The sequence below is a fragment of the Cotesia typhae genome, unplaced genomic scaffold (assembly GCF_013202065.1).
Source record: "Cotesia typhae breed Kobodo isofemale line unplaced genomic scaffold, CoteBio_Ctyphae contig_27, whole genome shotgun sequence".
In the NCBI taxonomy this organism is placed as follows: domain Eukaryota; kingdom Metazoa; phylum Arthropoda; class Insecta; order Hymenoptera; family Braconidae; genus Cotesia; species Cotesia typhae.
Genome location: NW_027423733.1, coordinates 3,546,642 through 3,573,732, shown reverse-complemented (window position 1 = coordinate 3,573,732; position 27,091 = coordinate 3,546,642). Strand labels below are relative to the sequence as shown.

General features: G+C 30.6%; 2 protein-coding genes across 9 annotated transcripts; one reads left to right on the top strand and one right to left on the bottom strand.

The window, feature by feature from the left end:
- Positions 1 to 225: 225 nt before the first annotated feature.
- Positions 226 to 5,174, bottom strand: LOC141525824 (uncharacterized). 5 transcript variants are annotated; one of them, XM_074240471.1, is made up of 8 exons: positions 4,829 to 5,174; positions 3,051 to 3,151; positions 2,165 to 2,349; positions 1,924 to 2,091; positions 1,678 to 1,822; positions 1,326 to 1,435; positions 1,141 to 1,221; positions 226 to 1,075 (listed from the first exon to the last, which is right to left on the bottom strand). In XM_074240471.1, the coding sequence occupies exons 4-8, from the start codon at positions 2,080 to 2,082 to the stop codon at positions 995 to 997; spliced, it is 576 nt and encodes a 191-aa protein (XP_074096572.1). In that variant the 5' UTR covers positions 2,083 to 2,091; positions 2,165 to 2,349; positions 3,051 to 3,151; positions 4,829 to 5,174; the 3' UTR covers positions 226 to 994. The 5 variants fall into 5 exon arrangements, with proteins under 5 accessions (XP_074096572.1, XP_074096574.1, XP_074096570.1 ...); XM_074240473.1 differs by lacking the exon at positions 4,829 to 5,174 and adding an exon at positions 4,295 to 4,448 and having other exon boundaries at positions 2,885 to 3,151; XM_074240469.1 differs by lacking the exon at positions 4,829 to 5,174 and adding an exon at positions 4,295 to 4,448.
- Machr-b (muscarinic acetylcholine receptor) lies at positions 4,680 to 25,336 on the top strand. Of its 4 annotated transcripts, none has more exons than XM_074240468.1 (4): positions 4,680 to 4,752; positions 21,305 to 21,489; positions 22,069 to 22,269; positions 22,333 to 25,333. In XM_074240468.1, coding segments are annotated over exons 1-4 (2,664 nt in total). In that variant the 5' UTR covers positions 4,680 to 4,750; the 3' UTR covers positions 24,609 to 25,333. The 4 variants fall into 4 exon arrangements, with proteins under 4 accessions (XP_074096569.1, XP_074096567.1, XP_074096568.1 ...); XM_074240466.1 differs by lacking the exon at positions 4,680 to 4,752 and adding an exon at positions 9,077 to 9,279 and having other exon boundaries at positions 22,333 to 25,334; XM_074240467.1 differs by lacking the exon at positions 4,680 to 4,752 and having other exon boundaries at positions 21,205 to 21,489; positions 22,333 to 23,683; positions 23,756 to 25,336.
- Positions 25,337 to 27,091: the final 1,755 nt, after the last annotated feature.

Here is a 27,091-nt window from a genome sequence, read left to right as displayed (position 1 = left end):
AGTGAATATAAAAATCCACTGAATTTATCGAATATCATTATTCACTCTGAGACTAATCAAGTGATTGATTACTGAGGTAATTTATAATTATAAGAACCATGAGTAATAATACAAGAATAATAACAATAACTTGTCATGAAAATGAAATCATTATATATTAAATTATGTATATATATTAAATACATACAAAATACTTTAAAATTAAAACATACTTTTTTATTTTTTTATGCCAATTATTGCATAATTGGCATAAAATGATTATAAACTAAATTTTGATTATAAAATACATTTGACTGAGCCATTCTCAACACCCTTAACATACTGACTTGAATCAATTTTTTTAAACTTAGCAAGTGATAATTTAAAGCTTCAATATGAATTATAATTATAATCATTACAACTAATAATGCACATTTAATATTTGGTAATTACAACATAATAATAATAACTTTTTTTTTATAAAGTGCGCTGCACTGGAACATTTTTTAAAGTTCCTGAAATTTTTACTTGAATCGTTTTATAAAACTTATCGAATAATAAATTTTTCAAATGACTTATAATTATTAAAATTATACTTTTTTTATGAATATACCAAAAGTAATTGATAATAAAAACGTGAATATAAATTAAGCTATAATTATAACTGTAAAATAAAAACGATGGCATACTAAAATATTTTTTTAAACAGTGAACATAGTGCCTTTAACTTTTTCCAAACTAATCAGAGGATGAATCATCCGCAGTATCATTTAATGGAGTATGGTTAAAAACGACATGTAACGCTGATACACTGGATCTTGGTTGCACATCTTTCATTGCAAAAATATAACAATCAATGAAGTTATAAAAATTTTGCAAATTATCTGGGTACTTCAGATTTAAAACATAAAAAAGTTTGTACAGCAAGTTGAAAGCTGCAATCGGTGTACTGTTTTGTTTAACATTCATAAGCCAATTGTCGCCTTCGATAAAGAAAGTTTCAGTATCTTGTCCTTTAACTAAAATTAAATACGGTTGGATGTTGGTCACTTGGCGTTTTTACCTCTTTTACATAATTAATTAAATTTGTTCCATCCTGTGTTTAAGATAAAAATTAGACTTAATGAATATAATAATTATAATTTATTAAATCCAACTTACGGCAACTATTTTCAACAAATCTCTGTTAGGAAATGCATTGGTTTTCAGAGGCTCAGAATCATCATCATTTTCATCACGTTTCTATAAAATAAAAAATAAAATAAAAAATCAATTATTTAGATCAAAATCATAAAAATAAGAACAATTACTTAGGTATTAAATTTTCAATTTAAGTCTACACGTACCCTTTTTTTTCCTTTTTCTTTCCCTTTTCCTTTCCCTTTACCTTTTTTGGTAATTATTGAATTTGATACAGGCAGTAAGGTTGACAATATCATCAGAGCCCTCAAATTTTCTAGAGCAATATATAATTTTCTAGAGCATATATATATATATATATATATATATATATATATATATATATATATATATATATATATATATATATATATACAGATATTTCACGTTATATCAGCACGGACAACATCAGTAGAAGTATGACATAGGAAATAAAATATATTAAACATGATATTAATTAAAGCAACAACTTAGCAACTAGTTAATTTTATCAAGTACATACGTAAAATGTTTACTAACCATCTGAAATAATAGCCGATTCGGTATACAAAGCTGGTTTGCATTGTTTAACGTAATGATAAATCCGGGGAGCATAGAACGTAGAAAACTTTTCCAGAAAGTTGTCTGCTGACTTAGGATACAGAGAGTCAAATTCTTGTTCAATCTGTAATTTAATACAATCATAAAATTTCGGTTTTTAGTAAGAAATAAAAAAAGGTAATAAAGGTAAAAAAGGAAATTAAAAATTGTTCTGAAAGACCTTACCATTTCTCCATCATAATCTAGAAAACGTGGATAATGACTAAAAATTTCCGAAATTGTTGGACCTGACTGCTCAATCCACTGTCGCTTAAAGTCTCTTGTATCTTCAAGAAGCGTGACAATTTTTTCCTTATTCTGATCAGTTGGATTACAATTATTCATTACAGAGATCTAAAATAATATCAAAATAAATAATAAAAAGATTACAATAAATCAATTAAGTTTTTACTAATTAAGAACCAACTTTTTGTTTTATTTCTGTTTCTATAAATCCAGAAACGAATTGAGATGACGAGGAAGACGTTTTTTTTCTTGTCGTTTCAAAGCTGCCTTAGAATACATTTTTTTCGAAGGGCTTAAATTGCTTCGCATCGTATACAAACGATACTCCAAAAATCCGGTCTTTGAGTTTTTGTCATAGTAAGGTTCCTAAAAAATATAATTTATTGATCACATAGTTCATAAACGTAAATCTTATAATATAATTTTCAATTAGTAAATTCACGGAAAAAAATTTATAACGACACGTCAAAATAACCGAATTTTGATTTGTGTAGTATTTTCTTAGAGATTATTTGATTTATTTTTCTACTGCAAATTATTTTCATTAGTTTAAACGTGTTGACTAACAATTCCTCACATTCACCTATGATATCTGTCAATGTTGAAGTTGTCATAGACGGCTTACACTGGAATCGACCAATCATTCGAACAATGTGATAACGCATGTCAAACACCCGATTATTATTATTATTATTATTATTATTATTATTTTCACCATCATTATTAGGATGAAAATGATCATTATTATCAATATTATTATCATTTCTGTTGTCATTTTCATTGTCGTTATTATCTAAATTCATTTCGTCATCGTCGTTATGATTTAGTTGATTATGCAAATGAATTTTTTTAATATGGCGTCTCAAAGATGAAAAGTTCAAAAATCTTCGACAACACCCACCTTGATCACATTTGAATCCCTGATCGCCGACCCCCTGGCTTACAGTAAGCCCATGAACGTCTATAAAATGATTTTTTAATCCGCTCAATTCCCCACTTACTAATCGATGACAGATAAAACAATTCAACCGTTCCATGGCAAATAAATGATTAAACAAGTCACTTACGCCTCAATTTTTCAAGAGTGTCACAATCATGAACAATTTCACCCAACTTAACCACTAGCTCCTCAACTGACAAGTTCTTAAACTCCTCCATCTCGATTATTCTGAAGTAAAAAAAAAAAATGATCAAATTAAAATAGTTGAAGATAAGAAAAGAAAATATCCTGCAATGTCAGAATTTGATACATTTTTGGCAATATTATTCTTATTAAACTTTATTTTTTCTCTTAAATAACAATCGATTCGAACAAAAAACAATTGTAATTGATTTTACTCCAAAAAATGGACACAAATAATTTATTTGTAAATTGTAAAATACTTTGTTAGTTAATAATACTCTTATATACAACCCAGGAGTAATTTTTAACGCGAAACATTAGGTTCTTGGTGCTACTAAATAAATTGCATTATCAATAGTACGCTCTTAAAATGAATCAGTGAACAAAATATCGAAGCAAAATGGATTTCACTGATTCGATTCGTGCGTTTACTCACGCGCATGTGCTTGAATATTCATTTCACTGATTTAAACAGCGAATTTTTCATCCACTGGTTGAATCAGCTAGAATCTGCGTGTTTATTTTAAGAGAGTACATTTGACTTCCGAAAAAGTGGATAAAAATATAACCAATAATTAATTCAGTAAAAATTTCATTAAAAACATACAATTCATAGATTTAGGAATGACTCAATGTAAAAGTCAAAATAAGACTTTCGATAAAACATAACCTCAAAAATTTATTACATTAGAATTTACTTACAGAATCCGATACGAATGTTTGGTGCAATAGAATTTTAATTAAGTTTTTTCTTTTAATAATTAATACGACTGACGTAATTAATAATTGTTGTAAACTCAAATAGTTTATTATACTCTGATATGAAATCCTTGAGCTACACTCTGCACGAAACACAACGTTCTCCGTATTACTAAATAAATTATTTTATAAATACTATAGTGAGATAATATGTTGAAAGAAAGAGCAGTATAGTATCATGCGTGGCTAGATGGCGTCGCTGGGGTTCATATTCTACTTGTCAAACAGTGAATAAATCCGAAACTTTAAATCAGTTCAGTGAAATTTTTAATTTGAAAAAATAATAAAAGAAGTTTTTATCGTCAGCGTTGAATTAAATGTTGCACTAAGCATACAATCCATGCATTAGAGCATGACTCAAGTTTAGAATCTAAATTATATTTCGACAAAATTTAACCTCAAAAATTCATTAAATTAGAGTGTACTTACAGAATCTAACAGAAATATTCGGTGCGATTAAATTGTAATTAATTTTACTCCAAAAAATGGACACAAACAATTTATTTAATAATTTGAAAAAACTTTTTTAGTTAATAATACTCTTATATAAAACCCTGGAGTAATTTTTAACGCGAAACATTAGGTGCTTGGTGCTACTAAATAAATTTCATTATCAATAGTACGCTCTTAAAATGAATCAGTGAACAGAATATCTAAACGCATGCGCGTAAATATGTGCACGGTTTGAATCAGTAAATTTCACTGATTTAATTGGTATACAAACTCATGCGCATATGCTTAGATATTCTGTTCACTTGTTGAATAGGCGAAATTTCACCAGTACATTGTAAGAGAGTATATTTGACTTCCATAAAAGTGAATAAAAGTAAAACCATTAATCAGTTTAGTGACGTTTTTAATTTTAACAAATGATGAAAAAAAAAAATGTGAGAATTAGTTATGATTACACGTATAGTTGAATTAGTTAGACCGAAACAATTTATCAAAAAAGTATATAATTACCTGTATATCATGTTCAGTCCAAAAATGTTGTAAATCACCGAAGCAATCATTCCACAATGATGTCACTTATTAATCACTAAATTATACCATCATCACAAAATTTACACATTACAACCGTAAATATTCCAAAATTTTCACTTTAAACTCTTGTTTAAGCACATGTACTTATGTACAATTTTCACTGACTCAACCAGTGCATTTTTCGTTCACTGGTTATATCAGCAAAAAATCGCTGGTTCTATTTAAGACAGTAGTAAAATTGTGAAATTCACAAATTCAGAAGTGAGTTTGAGCTCCACTTATAGAAATAATGAAAATATCGCTAGTTCATTAGTAAAAATCACTAATTTGCTGGTAAAAATTATGTTGCTAAATTTATTGATTAATATTCACTAACTTTTTAGTGAAATTCACTGATTGTGCAGTGAATACAGCTTCACTGACGTAATTAGTGAAAATTTCACTGATTCATGTTTAGAGAGCATTAAGTCGGCTTCATAATAAACTGCCAGCGGAGAAATAATTAGCGCCACTCAATAGTAACTGTTTAAAATTTACTCATAATCATTGATCGGTACACTAGAATGTGACTTTTTTATTACAATCTCTGTCAATTTTATCTGGGTGTACTCGAAAAGTTCGTAAAAAAAAGAGGGAGTAAAACTTCACGGCTTAGGCCGTGAAAAAAAGACGGCATGGTAGAGTCTCCAGAAAAGAGTCCCTTTACGGACGCCATTCAGCGCTCAAAAGTTGAACTTTTGGAGCGAATATAACAAAAATGAATACACTATGAGTATGGTCCGGCGCTATGGTGTTTCATAAGACAAATTACGATGTTACCATAGTAATTTTTCGTAGAATTTTTTTTCCATGTAGCAGAGTGAAATTAACTCCTAGTCAAATTTTATTTATATTATGAATAAAAAAAAACTTCCTAGAGTGAAATCAATCAGAGTTTATTCAAAGATTCTATAAATAAACGAGAGTCAAAATTCACTTTCTGTTTTCAACAGTTTGTGTTTTAAATGCCAATTTAATCAATTTCTAATAATTCCCAATGACCCCGAAAATTTTTTTTTTCGATTTGACTTCGAATAATTTGTAGAACACAACGAACACATTTCTCTCGAAGATTCAAATAAAACAAGATAATCATTTTTTTTTTTTACCACCCTTGTACTATATATATTGTTAATTGTCAGTATATTGTCGGTGTTGGCTCAACATTATTCGATATTTCAGGTCACGTTATATTCAGTCTCTTGCTCTCTCTCGCGGGTTCCCAGATTACGAGCAGAGAGAAAAGCCGACTGGCTCTGAGAGTAGTGTAGGAAGGGTGAAACTGGAAAGGAGAACGATCGATGATGTTACCAGTGTCGGCAGCTAGTACGGATACACCTGTGAATAAATAATGAAATTTTAACGGTAGATGATGGACGGACAAATTTCGGAACTAAGTTCAAAGACATTCAGTGATGTAGACTAACAGAGACAACTTTGAAGCATGACAAACTGTTTATTAAATGTAGTTAGTAGTTAGTAAATAAATATACAAACAATTTAATTGTTTTAACTAACCAACCTGCAGCTATCAGCGAGATCAACGGTAAATCTCATTTAAGATCTAGAAAGATTGTAAGGAATCGATTAAATTCAAGGTCTTGGCCAGCATTTAAATCTAACATTGCTTCCGTTCTATAGGTATTATAAAAAAAAAAAAAAAAAAAAAAAAATCTAATTAATTTTATCGATAAGCTCTTTTGCTCGCTTTACTACTATTTTTCAATTTTTATAATTCATTAGTCCACTAGCTTACGAGTTTATACCCGCAGCGTATTGCGTAGATGATAAAAATTTCGTTATAAGTTATAAATAATTACTTTTCTATTAATTACAAGGGATAAAAGACAAAAATAGAGATTGGATGAGAATATATTCTCAGACATTAATGTCTGGCGGTAACTCAGACGATTACCTGTTATTATGTAAGTGGATGAGCCACATTGAAGGTCAGACCGTTCGATTCGATCCACATTACATATAACCTTTTATTTTTTTGTGTTTGCGGGATACGACATACGAAGTCATTTGATTTTAAAAATAGATTATTTTTTAGCAATAACTTACAGCATTTTGAAAGAATAAAATTATTATAACAAATTTGAGGAAGAGAGAGTGACATGTTTCGACCTAGTCTGGAACAATTAGTATTCAATTTAATGCTAAGGCAATTTGTTATACGTCAGTCTAAAAATAAGTTCATATCTGATTGTAGGGGAAGGGGGGGGGGCAAAATGGACCCCCAACATTTTCAACATTCAAAGTGTTTGGGAGGTAAAATAGGCTGGTTAATTTAAAGATCAACATATTTTTCAGTTAAACGGGTTCTAGAATTTTTGTATTATAGAAATCTTTTAAAAATTATATAAAGAACAAACTAGGTCACGAGTTAATTAACAGCATTATTTACTATATCTTTTGTTAGAAAACTATTTATTTTACAAAAACTTTCCTAACTAATTTTCAAAAAAATTTATAAATTAAAAAAGTTGAATATTACAATTTTTGAAAAAATGATATAATTCAAGATTCTACCAAGTATAATTTAAATTATACGGGATATTTTTTCGGATTATATCCAGTGTAATCTGACGCGGTATAACCAGAAAAATTACTTGGTCAAATCGGAGATTACACTGAATTCAATAAAAAAATAATTTAGTACAATCTGGATTACATTTGATATTATCTGAAATTTTTTTTCACCACAGATTACACTGAGTATAATATGGGAAGATATGCAGTGTAATTTTGTTCTTTTCGTGTACATCATGGTGATACAATATTTGTATCACCTCAAACCAAAACTAACACTACTCGTACAATCGGATTTTTACGTCATTAGTGGTGCAATTTTTAAATCATCTTTCTTTTTTTTTTTCGTAGTTTTATTATTTATCTAATTTTTCAACTTTATTTTGCAATAATTTTGAGAACTTTTATAGATACATTAATTATTTAATCTAATGGGGTTATGGGAGAAAAAAATTAAAAAATGAGTAGATTTTTTAATTTAAAAAATTATTAAAATTGACTCCGAACTAAATTTTGAGCTCAAATTTGTCTAAAGTAAAATTTTTAAATGATGTTAGAAACTCTTGAAATTTCAAAGTTGTGTTTTTTTTTCTCTTAATTTAAAAAATATGAATTCTTCTATTTCTGTAACACTAATCAATTATTTCTCACTTTTGAATCAAATATAGTAAAGAAAACATAGTTTTGAAATTGCGTGCCAGAAATAGTTCATTTTATGACATAAAAACGTAAAAACAGAAACATGATTAAAATTGAATTTTTAAACATAACCCGTTGACGAAAATTTTAGTGCTCAGATAAAAAATACGGCAGAAAATTGATTTATACAGTCAGATATTGAATTTTTGTTTTGGGTTATAAGTAAATTTTTAAACATGGATTTACAATTATCATAATTAAAAATCCTTGAAATTAAATAAAATAAACTCAACTAACAAAATGATTTTTCTACTTGCTCTACAATGATACAAATCATGAACATAGCGTAGATAATCATCATTTCCGTCATTATTATCATCAATAATTAATGAGGCCTCTCGTTTCGACCTAGCACTACTATGCTATTGAAAAAACAAATCACATGAAATTTTAATCGTCTATTTTTACTACGTTATTCACATGACTGAGACTGGATCCATAATTTATTGACGTTAATTGGGTCTATGATTAATTTACTTGCGAGTCCATTGATAGAATATCTCGCTTTAAAATTAAATACTCAAATAAAACAACTGATATTAAGGAACTAAAAGCGATCATCGTAGAATAAATTTATAAATACTAAAGTCACAGCTAGTGTTATAAAAGTCATAGCTCATGTATTAGTTATTTTTCAATTACTAAATGTGATTCGATAAATTTACCAAATTACTTAATTGAGTTTAACAAAAAAAACCTTAGTTTTAAAAGTCTGAAGCTCATAAAGAGTGAATTAATTAACTATCGACCTGATGTTCATACTTTTTAAAAAGTTGTAAAAAAGTTTACTGAAATAATAAAATTCAAAGTTACTTTGAATTTCTCAGAATTAGTTTTTGAAGTGTTTTAATAACGGAAAAAATTTTGCGTGAAAAAATTATGAGGAAAAAAATCAGCACTTTCCTTACATTTCATTTGAAATATCCAAGGAGGCTCTTAGACTTTTTCGTATAAACTAAACCACAAAACCACGGCATCGCATTCAAACCGCAAGCAAGAGAACATCTACTATTAAAGTTTACTCTACGGTATTTTCATCTCAACTCTGTACTGAGAAGCCTCGCGTTGGACAGCCACGTGAAAAGATAGAAGAGGAAAAGAAATAAAATAACCCTTGGAGCCTCTGAAGAGGTCCATTGTCCACGGATGAACGAAAAGTAAGAATTAAACAGTAGGAATAATCACAATAGAAAATCTTCCGAATAATACACATAAAAAATTCGGTAATGCATTCACAGAAAATGAGAACAATTTTAAATTTTCTTCTTTTCTACTTAACGCAATCGCTATTGTGTCGATTGTTCGCGGTTTATATATAAGGTAATAAGTATATTTTCAAGCGTTGTAAGAAGTATTTATAAGGTAATTCAGTTTTTATCAATTAAAACGGACAAGACTAGAATAGTATATTACATCTATAATAAAATAAAAATGAATATAGGGGAAGGTAGCCTAAAGCGGGTAGGTGCTGTTTTTTTGTGACGTTGAGTGCGAATGTCAAAGTATACATTTGTAGTGACCATGGGAACACACTCCTGAGTATTTGAAAGTTCTGATTGGGTGTTCGAATTTTGACAGAAAATAACAAAATACATAAATATAGTTAAAAAAAACTAAAGAACACGCTTTTATAAATAATATCGAACTAAAAAGTGGAAAATAATTTTAAAAATAAACTCAAAAAAGTAGTATATAAAAAATACTAGCAGAACTGAGAGAAAAGCGTGGAGCGCCTTGTGCCATAATTTTCATATATCGAGCGCCCCACGCTTTTCTCTCAGTTCTGCTAGTATTTTTTATATACTACTTTTTTGAGTTTATTTTTAAAATTATTTTCCACTTTTTAGTTCGATATTATTTATAAAAGCGTGTTCTTTAGTTTTTTTTAACTATATTTATTTTTAACTTTTTAGTTCAAAATATTCTTTAAAAGCGTGTTTTTTTAGTTTTTTTAAACTATATTTATTATGAATTATTTCTTAGTCGTTCCATTTCATCTAATGCTTCGCTGTTACATAGGGTTTTACCCGTCAACTTGGAGCAATCAAGGTCCTCAATTCGAATCCCGTCCAAAGATCTGCATCGGCTGAGTGCTACGTATGCTTGTCCCGCAGCAAACAGCCGAGAACCCAGATAAATGACTGCATGATCAACTGAAATCGGTATGGAATGTTCCAGAAAAGTCTAGAAATTTCTGGAATGATCTAGAAAGATTCCAAATCGTGTGTGCAACGGCTGAAATCGGTATGGAATGTTCTAGAAAAGTCTAGAAATTTCTGGAATGATCTAGAAAGATTCCAAATTGTGTGCAACGGCTGAAATCGGTATGGAATGTTCCTGAAAAGTCTAGAAATTTCTGGAATGATCTAGAAAGATTACAAATAGCTTCGAGATATAACTTCGGGATGGTCATCAGAGGATTCCGGGTTGATGTACGGGTTTATCTGTGCCATTCCCGATGAAAACCTACGGAGGAAAACACCTGGTTTCGAGATATAACTTCGGGATGGTCAACAGAGGATTCCGGGTTAATGTACGGGTTTATCTGTGCCATTTCCGATGAAAACCTACGGAGGAAAACACCTGGTTTCGAGATATAACTTCGGGATGGTCATCAGAGGATTCCGGGTTAATGTACGGGTTTATCTGTGCCATTTCCGATGAAAACCTACGGAGGAAAACACCTGGTTTCGAGATATAACTTCGGGATGGTCATCAGAGGATTCCGGGTTAATGTACGGGTTTATCTGTGCTATTTCCGATGAAAACCTACGGAGGAAAACACCTGGTTTCGAGATATAACTTCGGGATGGTCATCAGAGGATTCCGGGTTAATGTACGGGTTTATCTGTGCTATTTCCGATGAAAACCTGCGGAGGAAAACACCTGGTTTCGAGATATAACTTCGGGATGGTCATCAGAGGATTCCGGTTTAATGTACGGGTTTATCTGTGCTATTTCCGATGAAAACCTGCGGAGGAAAACACCTGGTTTCGAGATATAACTTCGGGATGGTCATCAGAGGATTCCGGGTTAATGTACGGGTTTATCTGTGCTATTTCCGATGAAAACCTACGGAGGAAAACACCTGGTTTCGAGATATAACTTCGGGATGGTCATCAGAGGATTCCGGGTTAATGTACGGGTTTATCTGTGCTATTTCCGATGAAAACCTGCGGAGGAAAACACCTGGTTTCGAGATATAACTTCGGGATGGTCATCAGAGGATTCCGGGTTAATGTACGGGTTTATCTGTGCTATTTCCGATGAAAACCTACGGAGGAAAACACCTGGTTTCGAGATATAACTTCGGGATGGTCATCAGAGGATTCCGGGTTAATGTACGGGTTTATCTGTGCTATTTCCGATGAAAACCTGCGGAGGAAAACACCTGGTTTCGAGATATAACTTCGGGATGGTCATCAGAGGATTCCGGTTTAATGTACGGGTTTATCTGTGCCATTTCCGATGAAAACCTACGGAGGAAAACACCTGGTTTCGAGATATAACTTCGGGATGGTCATCAGAGGATTCCGGGTTAATGTACGGGTTTATCTGTGCTATTTCCGATGAAAACCTGCGGAGGAAAACACCTGGTTTCGAGATATAACTTCGGGATGGTCATCAGAGGATTCCGGGTTAATGTACGGGTTTATCTGTGCCATTTCCGATGAAAACCTACGGAGGAAAACACCTGGTTTCGAGATATAACTTCGGGATGGTCATCAGAGGATTCCGGGTTAATGTACGGGTTTATCTGTGCTATTTCCGATGAAAACCTGCGGAGGAAAACACCTGGTTTCGAGATATAACTTCGGGATGGTCATCAGAGGATTCCGGGTTAATGTACGGGTTTATCTGTGCCATTTCCGATGAAAACCTACGGAGGAAAACACCTGGTTTCGAGATATAACTTCGGGATGGTCATCAGAGGATGACTAGGAAGGTCATCACCTGGGTTCTAGGTTGATAATAATCAAAATTTAAATAATATCATTATGGTAGTCTCTTTATGCAAAGGAGAGTTACATACAAACATACAGGTGAAGTTAATAAAAGCGTGTTAAAAATAAAGAAATTGCTAAATTTGTTACAATGATGAATGGAATGTGTCATCAGATGATTCGAATACTATTACACTTATGATAATATTGATGAAATCATATTATTTTGGTACCATTTAACTCTAAAGGACGATACAAGTTCGGACGGTTCCCTTTGTATTTTTAGTAGATTTCATAGAAATCTAACTATTGTATTTGTCCTCATGTCGGAATTTTTGAAAAATTTTGCTATATCCTGATTCAGCTCGACGAGCTGAATCAGAAAATACATATGGTTCAAATGTTCATATATGTATGTATTTATATATATATAGATATATATATATATATATATATATATATATATATATATATATATATATATATATATATATATATATATATATATATATATATATATATATATATATATATATATATATATATATATATATATATATATATATATATATATATATATATATATATATATATATATATATATATATATATATATATATATATATATATATATATATATATATATATATATATATATATATATATATATATATATATATATATATATATATATATATATATATATATATATATATATATATATATATATATATATATATATATATATATATATATATATATATATATATATATATATATATATATATATATATATATATATATATATATATATATATATATATATATATATATATATATATATATATATATATATATATATATATATATATATATATATATATATATATATATATATATATATATATATATATATATATATATATATATATATATATATATATATATATATATATATATATATATATATATATATATATATATATATATATATATATATATATATATATATATATATATATATATATATTAGGGTGGGTCAAAAAAATCGAATAATTTATTTTTGACTTTATACTCTGAAAAATAGGTTCGTAGACACCTAAAAAGAATTCTCTCCAAGTATAAGCTCTTAATTATAACGGGAAGGTCCTCCGCTTTGCGGGTTTCTATTTTTTTCGAATAATCAGATAAAAAAATTTATATCTCGCTTCCAACTGCTTGGAAAAATATTCCGTGGCATAGATTTTGTGAGAAATTGAATGCTTTACAAAGGTCTCTTATGACTTTTTCAAAAACTCAACCGATTAAAAGATATTCATAGTTGAAGTTTGGCTATTTTAAGGAAAATATTCGTTTTTATTATGAATTTTATAAGTCGATGAAAAAAAATTATTTCGGATTGCGGAACTCATGATTTTGTAGGAAATTTACTGCTCTACAAAAATGGTCTCTTATGATTTTTTGATTAAGTGAAGCCGTTACGAGATATTCATCGTCAAACATTAACGAATATCAATATTTCCAGTTTTTGATCAATAATTCGATAAATTTTAATTTAAACTATGAGTTTCAGGAAAATTTACATAAATTTGAGTTTCAATCGATAAAGAAATGTTATAATAAGTTAGATAAAGAATTATTGGAATTATCATTGATTTTCCTTGGAGAAATGCCTCAAGAAAAGATTTCTTTCAAACGTCCTAGTGCTGTTCATCATGCTAGATGGATGGCTAAGGCCATTTATAGTTTGAAAATGTATCTATTCAGAGATGAATTCAAACTCTCTCAGAAAGAATTGCATGGTCTTCGTCATTTCTGTATTTTTATAGTCACATTGTATTTAAAAGCTTGGTTTTCATCAACTTCTGCAACAACTGCTGCTTATCATGACTTGCAGTTTATGAAAAATTTATTGGAGTACAAAAATATCAATCCTTTGATTTCTTCAGCTACGTGTGAAAAAATGATTTCGCACTTATGGTATTTGAGCGATGAACTTGCCATTTTATCACTGTTTGACGATGGCGTTCCATTAGAAGTAAAAAAAGTATTGTTGAAGCTGTTAATACTCGTGAAGGTACAGATTCTAAAGCTAAAAGATTTGTAATTGCTAAAAAGATTTGAATTCATTGGCGCAGAGAACTCTGAGTGACTTTGTGTCTAAAAAGTCATTAAATCTTTTCAAAATCTTCGATCTACCGTATGACTTTCTTGATGTCGATGTTGAATTATGGCCTACTAATGAGAGTTATCTCGAAAATATAAGAATACTTTCAACAACTAAAAGTTGTCAATGATTCAGCAGAGCGAGCTGTTGCATTAGTCAGTGAATATAATCAATGCTTGACAAAAAATGAAGAACAATTCCAGTACTTATTGCAAGTTGTCAAAGAACATCAAAAACATTCCCAAATTGTAATAAAAGAAATTATTTATAGTAATAGCGTACTGTTATGTTAAAAATATAGACAATTATATTGCAATTGATAATTCAATAAAAATTTATCTATAAAAAAGTTAAATACTCGTTGTTTCTCACTTGATTCAATACTTTTCATATTAAATTTGACAAAGAAATATGTCATTCACTTCAAATTAAACTAATCATTGGCTATATGTCGAAAAAAATGCTCTAATTTCTTGTTTTAATGCAATCAAACAAGCTCAAGACTGAAAACAATATTAAAAAATTGTTTATAACATTTCTTTATCGATCGAAACTCAAATTTATGTAAATTTTCCTGAAACTCATAGTTTTAAATTAAAATTTATCGAATTATTGATCAAAAACTGGAAATATTGATATTCGTTAATGTTTGACGATGAATATCTCGTAACGGCTTCACTTAATCAAAAAATCATAAGAGACCATTTTTGTAGAGCAGTAAATTTCCTACAAAATCATGAGTTCCGCAATCCGAAATAATTTTTTTCATCGACTTATAAAATTCATAATAAAAACGAATATTTTCCTTAAAATAGCCAAACTTCAACTATGAATATCTTTTAATCGGTTAAGTTTTTGAAAAAGTCATAAGAGACCTTTTTTGTAAAGCATTCAATTTCTCACAAAATCTATGCCACGGAATATTTTTCCAAGCAGTTGGAAGCGAGATATAAATTTTTTTATCTGATTATTCGAAAAATAGAAACCCGCAAAGCGGAGGACCTTCCCGTTATAATTAAGAGCTTATACTTGGAGAGAATTCTTTTTAGGTGTCTACGAACCTATTTTTCAGAGTATAAAGTCAAAAATAAATTATTCGATTTTTTTGACTCCACCCCTATTATATATATATATATATATATATATATATATATATATATATATATATATATATATATATATATATATATATATATATATATATATATATATATATATATATATATATATATATATATATATATATATATATATATATATATATATATATATATATATATATATATATATATATATATATATATATATATATATATATATATATATATATATATATATATATATATATATATATATATATGGGATATAACGCGGGCTTGTCAGCACGATACCGTCTACAATTCTTAACGGATCATAATGAAACTCAACATACTTAGTTTATGACTAATTACGAAGGTCGAGTTCAAATTTGAGCCTAATCGGTCGATTAGTTTAGAAATTACAGCATTTTAAAATTTTGAAAATTCGAAAATTGAGTATTTCTGCTATTTCTCCCTCGTGTAACTTTCGAACACATTGAGATATTCGATCCTGGTCAAATGCATCTTAAAGCTGAGAAAATAAGCTTTAATTTACATGTTTACGCGTATTTTTAGCCCGAAAAAATGTATCTGTTCTGGGATTATTTCAATGAAATTTTACTCTTGTAGTCGTTTTAGATGTTAAATAACACCCCTTGTCATTCTGCCATACTGATGTTAGTTAGTCAATAATTCGTTCAGTTATTACGCAGATTTCCACATCACCCAAGAGGTACTGTGTAATAAGATGCGTTCCTTTCTTTAACGTGGCGGGTCCCCTGTAGGCCTTTACCACGTAGAGAGGAGGAAAGGAAGCTAAAATACAGCTCTAAACATAATGAATACTTTCTACATTAAATTTCATCGTAAGGTAGTTGTCGCAGAGAATCGCATTGTCCCAGAAAATTCTAAATTTTTTCTATCATTCTGATGCTGAAAGGTTTATTTTCCACTCTATTTTTAAGGATGAAAAAGTTACATTGCCGCCTGAGTAATGTACGCGTGTATTTTAATCATTTTGAAACAGGAGGGGAACATTAAATTAATTATAAACATAATGATTATGATAATTATTTTATTTTTTTTATACTTCACATGTGAATTTATATAGTTTATGAAATCTACTTCCATTTCGGCTGCCGAATGGCTTTTTTGATTTTACAATTGTTTAGCAAAAAAACGTGTACTGGGGCAAAGCGGGTAGGGCAAAGTGGGTATACTAACCTGCGCTGCTCTGATTCAATTCTATATTTATATTGTCACACAATATTATCAAGTAGTACGTAAATATGAGAAAAAAGCGGAAATACATTCTTGATTGAAAACTTATCATCAATTTCAATAAAAAAATGCTTATTTTGCTTAAAATTAATGAAATAAAAATAAGATCATTATTTGAATGATTACAATGCTTAAAAATCTTTTTTTCATCTCAGCTAAATACATAATTTTATCATCAAAATTAGTTTTATCGTTAGATTCATCTATTTGAAGTGCTTATCCGCTTTGGACTAAAGGGTAGGGCAAAGCGAGTTTTTAAACAGTTTTTATTTTTTACTGACAAAAAATTCTTAGACCCAAACTAAGACAATATTTCTATCTAATACTGAAGTTCGATCTCTACTATATCGGATGGAATAATATTCGTTAGTAAGTCGAAGAAAAACTAAAACTTCTAGGCCTTCTTCGTTAGCTTATCCGCTTTAGGCCACCCTCCCCTACTGTTCCAGTCCTATGTACAGATGTAAAGCATCTCTATGGGATAGATATTAATGCGTGCTTTCTTTGTGTTGCTATGTATTTTATGTATCTGTTTTTTTACTGGGAATAAATATTATTATTATTTATTATTATTATTTAGCCAAGAAAAATTTCACATTGTTGTCTAATATATTTAGAAGAGTGTTTTATTTACGATTTTTTTTTCGCTTCCAACAGAAAATATATTTGAAATTAAAAAAAAAAATCTGGAAGACGGTTCATGATTAAATTTCGTCGATTAATTATACCTCCCAATTTTCAAAGTTGTACCCAAAACTTGAACAAGATGGGATCATATGTTCGAGTTTTGGATCTTATGTATTTTCTAATCGCAGCAGAAATTGAACAAAGTTTGTAGTAAATACAGTAGTGTCATAATTTTATCGGTGCTCCAAGCGCTCAAGAGTTATTTAGAAGGAAAAACAGTAAAAATATGTAATTTTCGAATTTTCAAAATTTTTAAATGCTATAATTTCTAAACTAATTGTCCGATTTAGCTCAAATTTGAACTCGAGCTTCGTAATCATCCATAGAATCAGAATGTTGAGTTTCATTAAGATCTCTTAAGAATTGTAAACACTACTGTGCTGACAAGCCGCGTTATATTGTGTTATATATGTATACATAAACTTTTTAACCATATGTATTTTCTGACGTAGCTCGTCGAGTCTAAATATAGCAAAATTCTTTAAAAGTTGCATCATGCGGACAAGTACAATAGTTAGATTTTTATAAAATCTAGTAAAAAATAGTTTCAAGACAAATGCGTTTAAAGTTATTATTTTGATTATAGAGTGCTGAAAGCGCAAGAATCATAAAACTTTCACGAATTTCATAATCCTAGATCTAATTTTCATAAAAATATTTTTGGGGTGACTTTTAAATGTATGAGGATTGATAAAATGCAAAAAAATCGATTTTTTTTTTTAATTACAAAGTAGTCAAGTATCTTAACAAATAAAAAATTATTAAACGCAATAAATGAATAGCAAAACCATTTTATTTAAAGTAACACATCCATCGGAAAGGATAATTTACGGCTGTCTCACCCAAGTGACAGCTTGAATTCCCAAATTCTATTTGCATTTATCAGTGTTGAGAGAATTTTCTCATTCTTGAGTTACATTTACGTGACAGCTTTCCTTAAAGACTAAGAAAAAGGAAATAAAAGAAAACAATATAAATAAACAAATGAACTACTGGAAACAAGACAAACTTATATAATTCAAGATATCTCGAGTAAAGGGTCGTATAGAATACTTTCCTGAAGCTTAAACTTTTTTTTTAGTCTGATGTCTCGTGTGAATTGAAGTACATTTGGCTCTCAGAACTATTTTGCCTTGGGTTATCTGTGAATTTTGGGTAGACAGCGATGATGCGCCGGAAACGGCATCGATTTATAGAGCCGCAGTCTCTGATATCAGCCCCAGGTATGGGTTACGTATTGCCTGTACACTCTTTATAAAAAATTTACAAAAAGTTCAGAAAAAGCATTTCCTCGAGGGGAATTTAAAAATAAAATGTAAACATGTTGGACATAAAAGGACCACAGAGTGGACAAACTAAACACTTTGAATTCAACGACCCTGACATCGTCATCCTTTGTGTGCCCTTCATCTATTTTTTTCTTCTTTATTTTCTTTTCACAACTAGCTCAACCATTTTAACTCAATTTCTTTCAACCTATCGTTCTTGATTTTCAAATTATGTATTGAAATATTTTTAATTAGATTTTGTATTTAAATTGGGCTATTCATCACTTAAAACTTTTTTGTTTGCTTAGTTTTTATTTCTTTTATAAAGCTTATCGTTTTGTAATCAAAGCTTTCAATTAAATGTACGATTTTTTTTCATTTTCTTTAAAAGTACAAATTAGAATTATAAATACTGTATTACTAATAATAAATAATTGAAAAATGAAAAGTCAAAATAAGTAGCTCCTCACAAGATGCTCTGTATCAATTTAAAATTTATTGAGCAAGGGAACGCGAGAAGCTGGCATTAGTGATCGAAGTACTTTGCGTATACCTTCAACTTATTAAACGTTACTCAATTAATTAGCCATCGATTTTTCTTTCTCGAAATTAAATTATAGCTTTTTTCTGACTTGAATTTTATAAATTCTAATAAATCTTGGACTCAAAACAATTTTATATTCAACGACTGGCAGTATTGATTTTCTTATTATATAATATCAAATGAACGATTCATATTCCTTATCCATTTCGGGTTGTCGAAACTGGAAAAACTTTCTTCTAATAGTAAATTGTTGTCTAATTTATCCATAAATTAATTATACGGAAGCAAATTTAAGACATAATCTGTTTTTTTAAACATTTAATAATTGTCGATTAGTCATTGTCAATAATCATAAAAAATAGTCGAGAACCGTAAAATTTTTACAATTTAGCCTGGTAAATCTAATATTCTTAAAATCAGAGTTAAATACTAAAAAAAAAAAAAAAAAAAAAAAAAAAAAAAAACTCACGATTAAAGTCAAAAATTGAAACAAAAATTTTCTACAAATCTCGTTTTAAGATTACTACTTGAGTCAAGCTCAAAGTCAGACAAAAGTCTACGAAGGGACTTCAAATAATCGCAAAAGAGATTCTTTAAAAATGAAAGAAATTGAAAGGATAGTTGGATATGATGTGTAGGGAACGATGAAAAAGATTGCGAGTATATTCATCGTGCAGCAGCTATTTCCCGGAAAAATGTAACGAGTCAAAAGTACCTTACCTAGTGAGGGTTGAAGTGTATGAGAGTATGTATGAGTCAGATAGTACGGAAGTATAAGCTTCCAACAGCCAGAGATCATCACTGTGAAATGGCATGAATGTGCTATACAGCTGGATAAAAAAAAATGTAGAATGGTTTGGTGGCTGATGCGAATAGGAGGTTGGCTGCTAAAAATCAGAGCGATGAACGTTCAACGAGTGAATGTAGAAAAAAGAGTATTCAAGGGTTAAGAGTGTCAAAACGAATGAGAGAATATGCAAAGGGCAACAAGTACTCGGCACTGTTCCAACCAACTTACTGTCAATTTTATATATAGCGCATCTGTTTTCGAATCCAATTAACTGTTGCATCTAAACTTTACATTGCGACGAGTGTTAAAAATATTCAATTTTTTAATTTTTAATCCATTTAATTTAGTCCAAGTTAAATTAAATCCGATATTTTAGTAACCTTAAATATTGTCTAAATTATTTTCATTTAATCCATTTTAAAACGGTAAAATTTTACTGAATTATACTTTTTTTGTAAACGTGAAATTATGACAAAATTTTTTCGATTTTTTTAAGTCGAGTGGTTCAACTACCCTATAGTTCAATCGACTCTTTTCTCCCCTATACTTTTTTAGAAACCGATAAACGATGAGTAAATGTCAATTCGTGATAAATAATCTATCATCATTATCATCATCATCATCATCATCATATCAGTGTAGACATTAGAAATTTCATTCTTATCAAAACTTTCACTACAAATTTATTCACTAAACACCAATGTCAACTGATAGCATTGATATCCTTTCCCGACGGTAGCTAAGTATCAACAATTCATAAATTCTTCATATAACTTGAATAATTATAATTAGCGAACAATTCAAAAAATAACTAATTAATATTTTTAGTGATGTGTTATTCACAATAGTCAATTTTCTAAAGCTTATTTATAAACAATAGAAAAAATCACTGTGGTTTATATGCGGTACAGTTGAATTTAAAGAAAACCAAACCATAAAACAGTTCTTAATTACATTCTATAAATACGAATTGATGTATACATATAAGCAATCCCATTCATGCATTACTGATTTGAAAAGCATTGTATTAAAGCTGGTGCATTCATGTCTTTGACTCAATATACCGTCGTTCTATTATACATGTATAACATAGGCTATACTATAGTATCAGATACATGGAGAGGTTGCTGTCACTTGGGAAAACGGGAAATATACATTGGGGGTACTTTCTTCCTAATCTCACTAGCGTTTCTCCACATTTTGTTCCACTTGCAGTATATATCAATATATATCTATATCACATGAGTCATAACTAACTTTCGAGTTGCAATATCATCGCAATGAGCTCAAAGCGAAGAGTACTATCAACGTTTACTCTAGAACTTTAAATTTTGCCACAGAAAAAATGAAACCAGAAAAAAATGTGTTTCTTTTTTTTTTTTCATTTGTTTCTCATTTCTATCTGTTTACTTTTTGTTTCAGGCGGGTTCAAAAACAACCAAAACAAATATGTCGATATATATCGGATCACATGAGTGCAGAATGTATCCAATTAAATGGCACTTGGCTAGATTCTAATGATTCAGGCTTCAGTGGTGAATACAGTGAACTACTTCCAGATTGGTTTTGGAATAATATCACTAACATCACTAATGCATCGCAGTCAGGTAATAAGGGACTTTTCTAACTTATTGATTTTGTTAGTATCACTTAGAGCTTTTAATTGTTAGACTCTAATTTTAACTTTTTAAGCACGTAAATACTTTTTATAAAATCTTACAGTTAATTTACAGCATTATTTGAGTGTAGCGATTTAGGTGAGTTGATACACATAAATACACCATGATACTCCAGCTATATAAAAAGTTTAAAAATGTCAAAAATGTACCCCTTATAATGCTCATTCTACTTATAGGAGTTCGAGAGAATTATATGTCATGTAAATTTTCAAAGCTTAAGCTCGAAATTTTAACTGATTAGTTACGGTTGAGTATTATTAATTACAATTCAATGTCATGAGGCGTGCAATAAATTTCTGAAAGTTATGAGTTTACATTGTAGACTAGTGTTTCAATGAAAAATAAACAATTTCACTATAGTTAGAGAATGCAATCAGTTAGATAATTAACCTATAATTTTATTGTTTTCCTAATAAACTTTCTATAGTTATCGAAAGAAAAAAAAATGAACAATTCCTTAAATTACTAATAAAATTTAGACAAATGATAAATGTTTTATATTTTTAGAGAATTTGCTTGAAGTGGATGAATACACATTACCTTTTGAGCTTTGGCAAACAGTCTTAATAGCTCTGTGTCTTGCTGCTTGCATAGTTTTAACCATCGGTGGAAACATCCTCGTACTGCTGGCCTTTATTGTCGATCGATCCATAAGACAGCCGAGCAATTACTTTATAGCATCATTAGCCGCCACTGACATGCTTATCGGTAACAGTATTAATGGTTCAATAAAAAATGTATTTAGCTTGCTAACATAGTCTCTATTTCTAGGTACGGTATCCATGCCATTCTACACAGTATATGTGCTGATGGGCTCCTGGGATCTTGGTCCTCTTCTTTGTGATTTATGGCTCTCTGTAGATTATACTGTTTGCTTGGTATCTCAATACACCGTTCTACTAATCACAATAGATCGTTTTTGCTCGGTGAAGATTGCTGCGAAGTACCGAAGTTGGCGTACTAAGAATCGCGTTATATGGATGGTGACAATCACTTGGATCATACCAGCGCTTTTATTTTTCATAAGTATTTTTGGATGGGAACACTTTGTTGGTTACAGAAATCTCAAACCAAATGAATGTGCTGTCCAATTTTTAAAAGATCCTATCTTCAACACTGCCTTGATAATCGGTTATTACTGGACGACACTCGTAGTACTATTCATTCTCTATGGTGGCATTTATAAAACAGCTTACGATATGCAAAAGAAGAGTGAGGCTAAGCAAAGAAAGATGCAGTCAATGGTAGCCTTGAGTGCAGGTGCAATGTCAGGAATGGCTGGCCGAGCAGCCGGAATTGGAATCTCAAAGACGCAAAGCACAATCCTTAGTCAAGACAAACCCAAAGATCCTAGTGGTGGCACATCAAACACAAGTGTTGATAATGCCCCAGGTTCAGGCGATGACCTCAAGAATGGTAATTACACCGGAACTGAACGCAAGCTATCTGGACAATCGTCTCAAAACAAAGATTCAAACAATAAACTAAAATCAGGAACGACATCATCAGAGATGGAGAGGTCTGAACGCTCAAGCAGTCCAGCATTCGATTCAGATGATGACAGTGCAGTTGTTGTGACAAGTCAACAATCTGCAGTGCGAAAGCGGTCGTCCATTGCTGGACTGATGGTTCAAGCAGGCGCTGTCCACGTATTTACCAGCAACAACCGACTGAATGGGATGGTTCCTATCAACGTTGAAATGAATCCTATGATGAAAAAGATGCCTCCTACGTCTCCGTTGCTAGACTCAGCTTCAAAAGCTCACACACTGCCCAAGATTCAAGAGCACAGCCTTGCAGACATAGAAAACACCATAGAAAATACATACGAATACGAAAAAAGCAGCACAACATTGACACCCGAGCAATCATTACGATCGAACGATATTGATTTAAATCATAGTATTGAACAAATTGAGAACACACCACCTTCCGAAATCAGGAATCAAAGTTCTTCATCTGGCCAAACAAGCATTATTCCTCCTCCGACGCAGTTTCTAGGTAGCCCATCAGTATCAGAGAGTACATCAACTTCATCGTCTATCGACAAGACAAAATCATTAATGGCTCATGGAGCAGGGACCTACGATATAATGACTGGACTGGACGGTGCAGATTTGAGGTATATGGATGAAAGTTCAATTATTGTACCAAGTCCTTCCTATGAAAGTCCACCATCTTCTTTTTCTCTCAGCCTAGCGAATCCTCTGTCAACGGCACCATCATCTCCTGTCCTCGGGCACTCTGGAACATCAGCAACCAACACTAGTCTCCTTCAGGCAGCGCTGATCAGGGCTGCTGCTCAGCACCAATCCGGTACCACCCCAACACAACCTTTGCACAATCCTCAAGTAACACATGCCTCATCACAAACCAACCCTCCGCGAGTCTTCATCACCCATCAGATCAACGCAGCTTCGCAAACATCACCTACTGTTGTTAGCAAAGTTAATACAGAAGTCACTGTAAAAGTTGAAGACATTAAACGTCAGCCAATCACTACGGTTGTAAGCACATCCATCGACTCCTCTAACAACGGCACAACGACTGATCAGAAACTGAACAATCAGCCGCAGGTGTCCTCCTCCAGCAGCGCTCTTCCAACAGTTGTTGCGGCGACTGTCATTAATCAGGATCCAAAGCGTCAGTCTAAAAAAAAAGACACTGATAAAGAAACAGAAACTAGCAGTGGATCACGACGTGATTTTGTTAAATCAATTGGTCGGCGTTTGAAAGCTAAAACACAGAAAAAAGACCCGACTATTGGTAGACAAAAATCCCGAACTGAAAACCGGGCTAGAAAAGCTTTTAGAACTATTTCATTTATTTTAGGTGCTTTTGTTGCTTGTTGGACTCCCTATCATGTGATGGCGCTTGTTGAGGGCTTTTGTTCTCATCGACCCTGCACTAATGAACATCTTTATATGTTTTCATATTTTTTATGTTACGCGAATAGTCCCATGAATCCTTTTTGCTATGCGCTGGCTAATCAGCAATTTAAAAAAACCTTTACGAGAATTCTCAAAGGCGATTTTCATATGACGTAATTTAGTAGTATTGGTATTAAATATAGCTGGTAGATACATTCAATTAAGTATCAAAAAAGAATAAATTTGGCAAACTAATCAAATTTCCATTAAGAGTATGGTGAATGGACAATAACATAGTTAACATAATGTTTTTAAGTATAGAGGTAAATAAATATATAAAATATGATAACTTATGATAGGCTTTGTCGATTCATCATGAGTCAACATTGACAATATGTTCGATTACCATTATGTATGTATATACTATTAATATTAAATATTAATAATAATAATAATTATTATTATTGTTAGATGATCATTGTACTGCGACCTAACTGTAAGAAATGTACATACTGTATATGTTAATGTTTATTTATTATGAAGTCAATCTAAGAACTATGTACCGTTGATGATTGAAAGAAACTATTGAGTTCGTGAAAATTTATTGATCCAGACAACTGATGAGAATTGTAGCTTACACTGTGAATATTAAAAAAAAATTGTTTATAAGATTAATAGAGCTGTAAATTGTATACTAGTTAATTGAAAATTCAGACGATTATCGATCGTTATGAAAGACATAAAGTGAAATAGTCAATTTTTTTTGGTATTTTTTATTTCCTAATAAAACAAAGTTATTGTTGACATAATCATGGATTCAAGCGATTCGATGGATCATTAATATATTTCGATGCACTGCCGAAAGTGGCCTATAAATGAAAGGCCTTTTAAAATAATAATAACAAGTTAACTTTTTTCGAGTGCGATTTCTTGTAATTGATGATTATGTTACGATAACTTTTTGTGTGATTCAACAAATTAGATTAGTTTAGTATTGCTTACATTGTGATAAGTAAATTAAAACAAGAGAATTGGAAGGCGTAAAAAAAACCAACTATTTTTTTTGGGTCTTTTATAAAACATGTTTGTTTATTGCGTTCTTACGTGCGATATTATTAAAAACAAATTTGTATTATTATCATTACTCTATTTTACTTAGAAAATATTTATGATTCATCTTTAAAAGCTACAAAAATATTGAGTTATTTCCAAAAATTAGAATTTTAACTTAGAACTTTCTGAATGTACATAATTTCAAACTTAAAAAATTAGGAAAACGGTTGACCCTGAAGGCCACCCCTGCAACTTCCCGCTACTTTCGTAACTAAGCGCTCAAAATTGCGCTTATTACGTTTTTGAACTCGAAGAGCTCAAAAATATAATTTTCATGTAGTCTTAAGCTCTCCGAGCTCAAAAGTCTGATAGAAGTTTAATAAAACACTATTTTTTGAATTTTCGAACCGCAATAACTTTTGAATGAATAAACTGATTTTCACATGATTGGCGGCATTTGACGCAGTTTTTCAAATTTTATGATACATTTTTAAACACAAATTGATAAGACCGGAAGTTTCAGTGTAATTAAAAAAACGCTTTTATTCGATTTCTTTCGTCAACCATAACTCACGAATCAATGAACCGATTTTTACCGGCTTGGTAGCGATCGACGTGGTTTTTCGATGTTAAGAGCTGATTAGTTTTTAGAATTGATCCGTTTAAAAGTTATTCAAAAAAAACTTTATTTGAAAAAATTTTTTTTCGTAGTTTTTTTAAGATTCCTCAAAATCTACCGGTCAGAGTCGGTCTAAATTGTATTCAAAATTTAAGTTTAGTCAAGCCCTTTCAAATGACACCAACCGCGATCAAATCGGCCAAGCCGTTCAAAAATTATGAGAGATTTACATACAAACATACAGACATCATCGCGGGAATAGTCAGGGAAGCTCCCTAGGATCTCAAAACGTCAAGATCTGATGAAAACTCGATTTTCGGAAAACAGGGTAAAAACAATAACTTCCCGATTTTTCAAAATTTTTAGTTTTCTTAGCGGGACGTTAGAAAAAATACAATGACCAAAATAAAGATCAAAAGCACAAAAATGATAAAGAAACATATTTTCATATGAGACTCAAAATAAATAATCTCTTTTTTTCGTGCCACTCTATCCGATAATAAATCAGCAGATTCAAGTTAATAAGGTTATATAGTAATCAAATTGATAATAAAACTAGTAAAACGTAAAGAGAAAATTTAATGAGATCATCAATTTTTTTGATGAAATTGCTACTACAATTTCCGAGGTAGTTTTTAGTGTATGGTGGATATAAAACATAAAACTTGATGTGCGATTGTGAGCAAGTGATAAGAGCTACAGATGAGTGCCTCGCCGCTGATGAGCCCCCTGTCGGCTAGACTCTCACAATAGTTCCTTTCACAAGCTCACCGCACAAAGATTTTACGCTTATATTACCTTAATCATAACTTATTAAGCGATAAGTTAACAAATCGATATTAGATGTAAAATAGCAATAGACCGTATCATCATTGTCCTATGCTCCTATTTTCCTTGCTTTTATTAACGTTAACATAAAACCGAACTGTGTAGCTTGTAATCCAATATTTATTCCGATATTATTGGCAGACATGACTTCAATACCAAC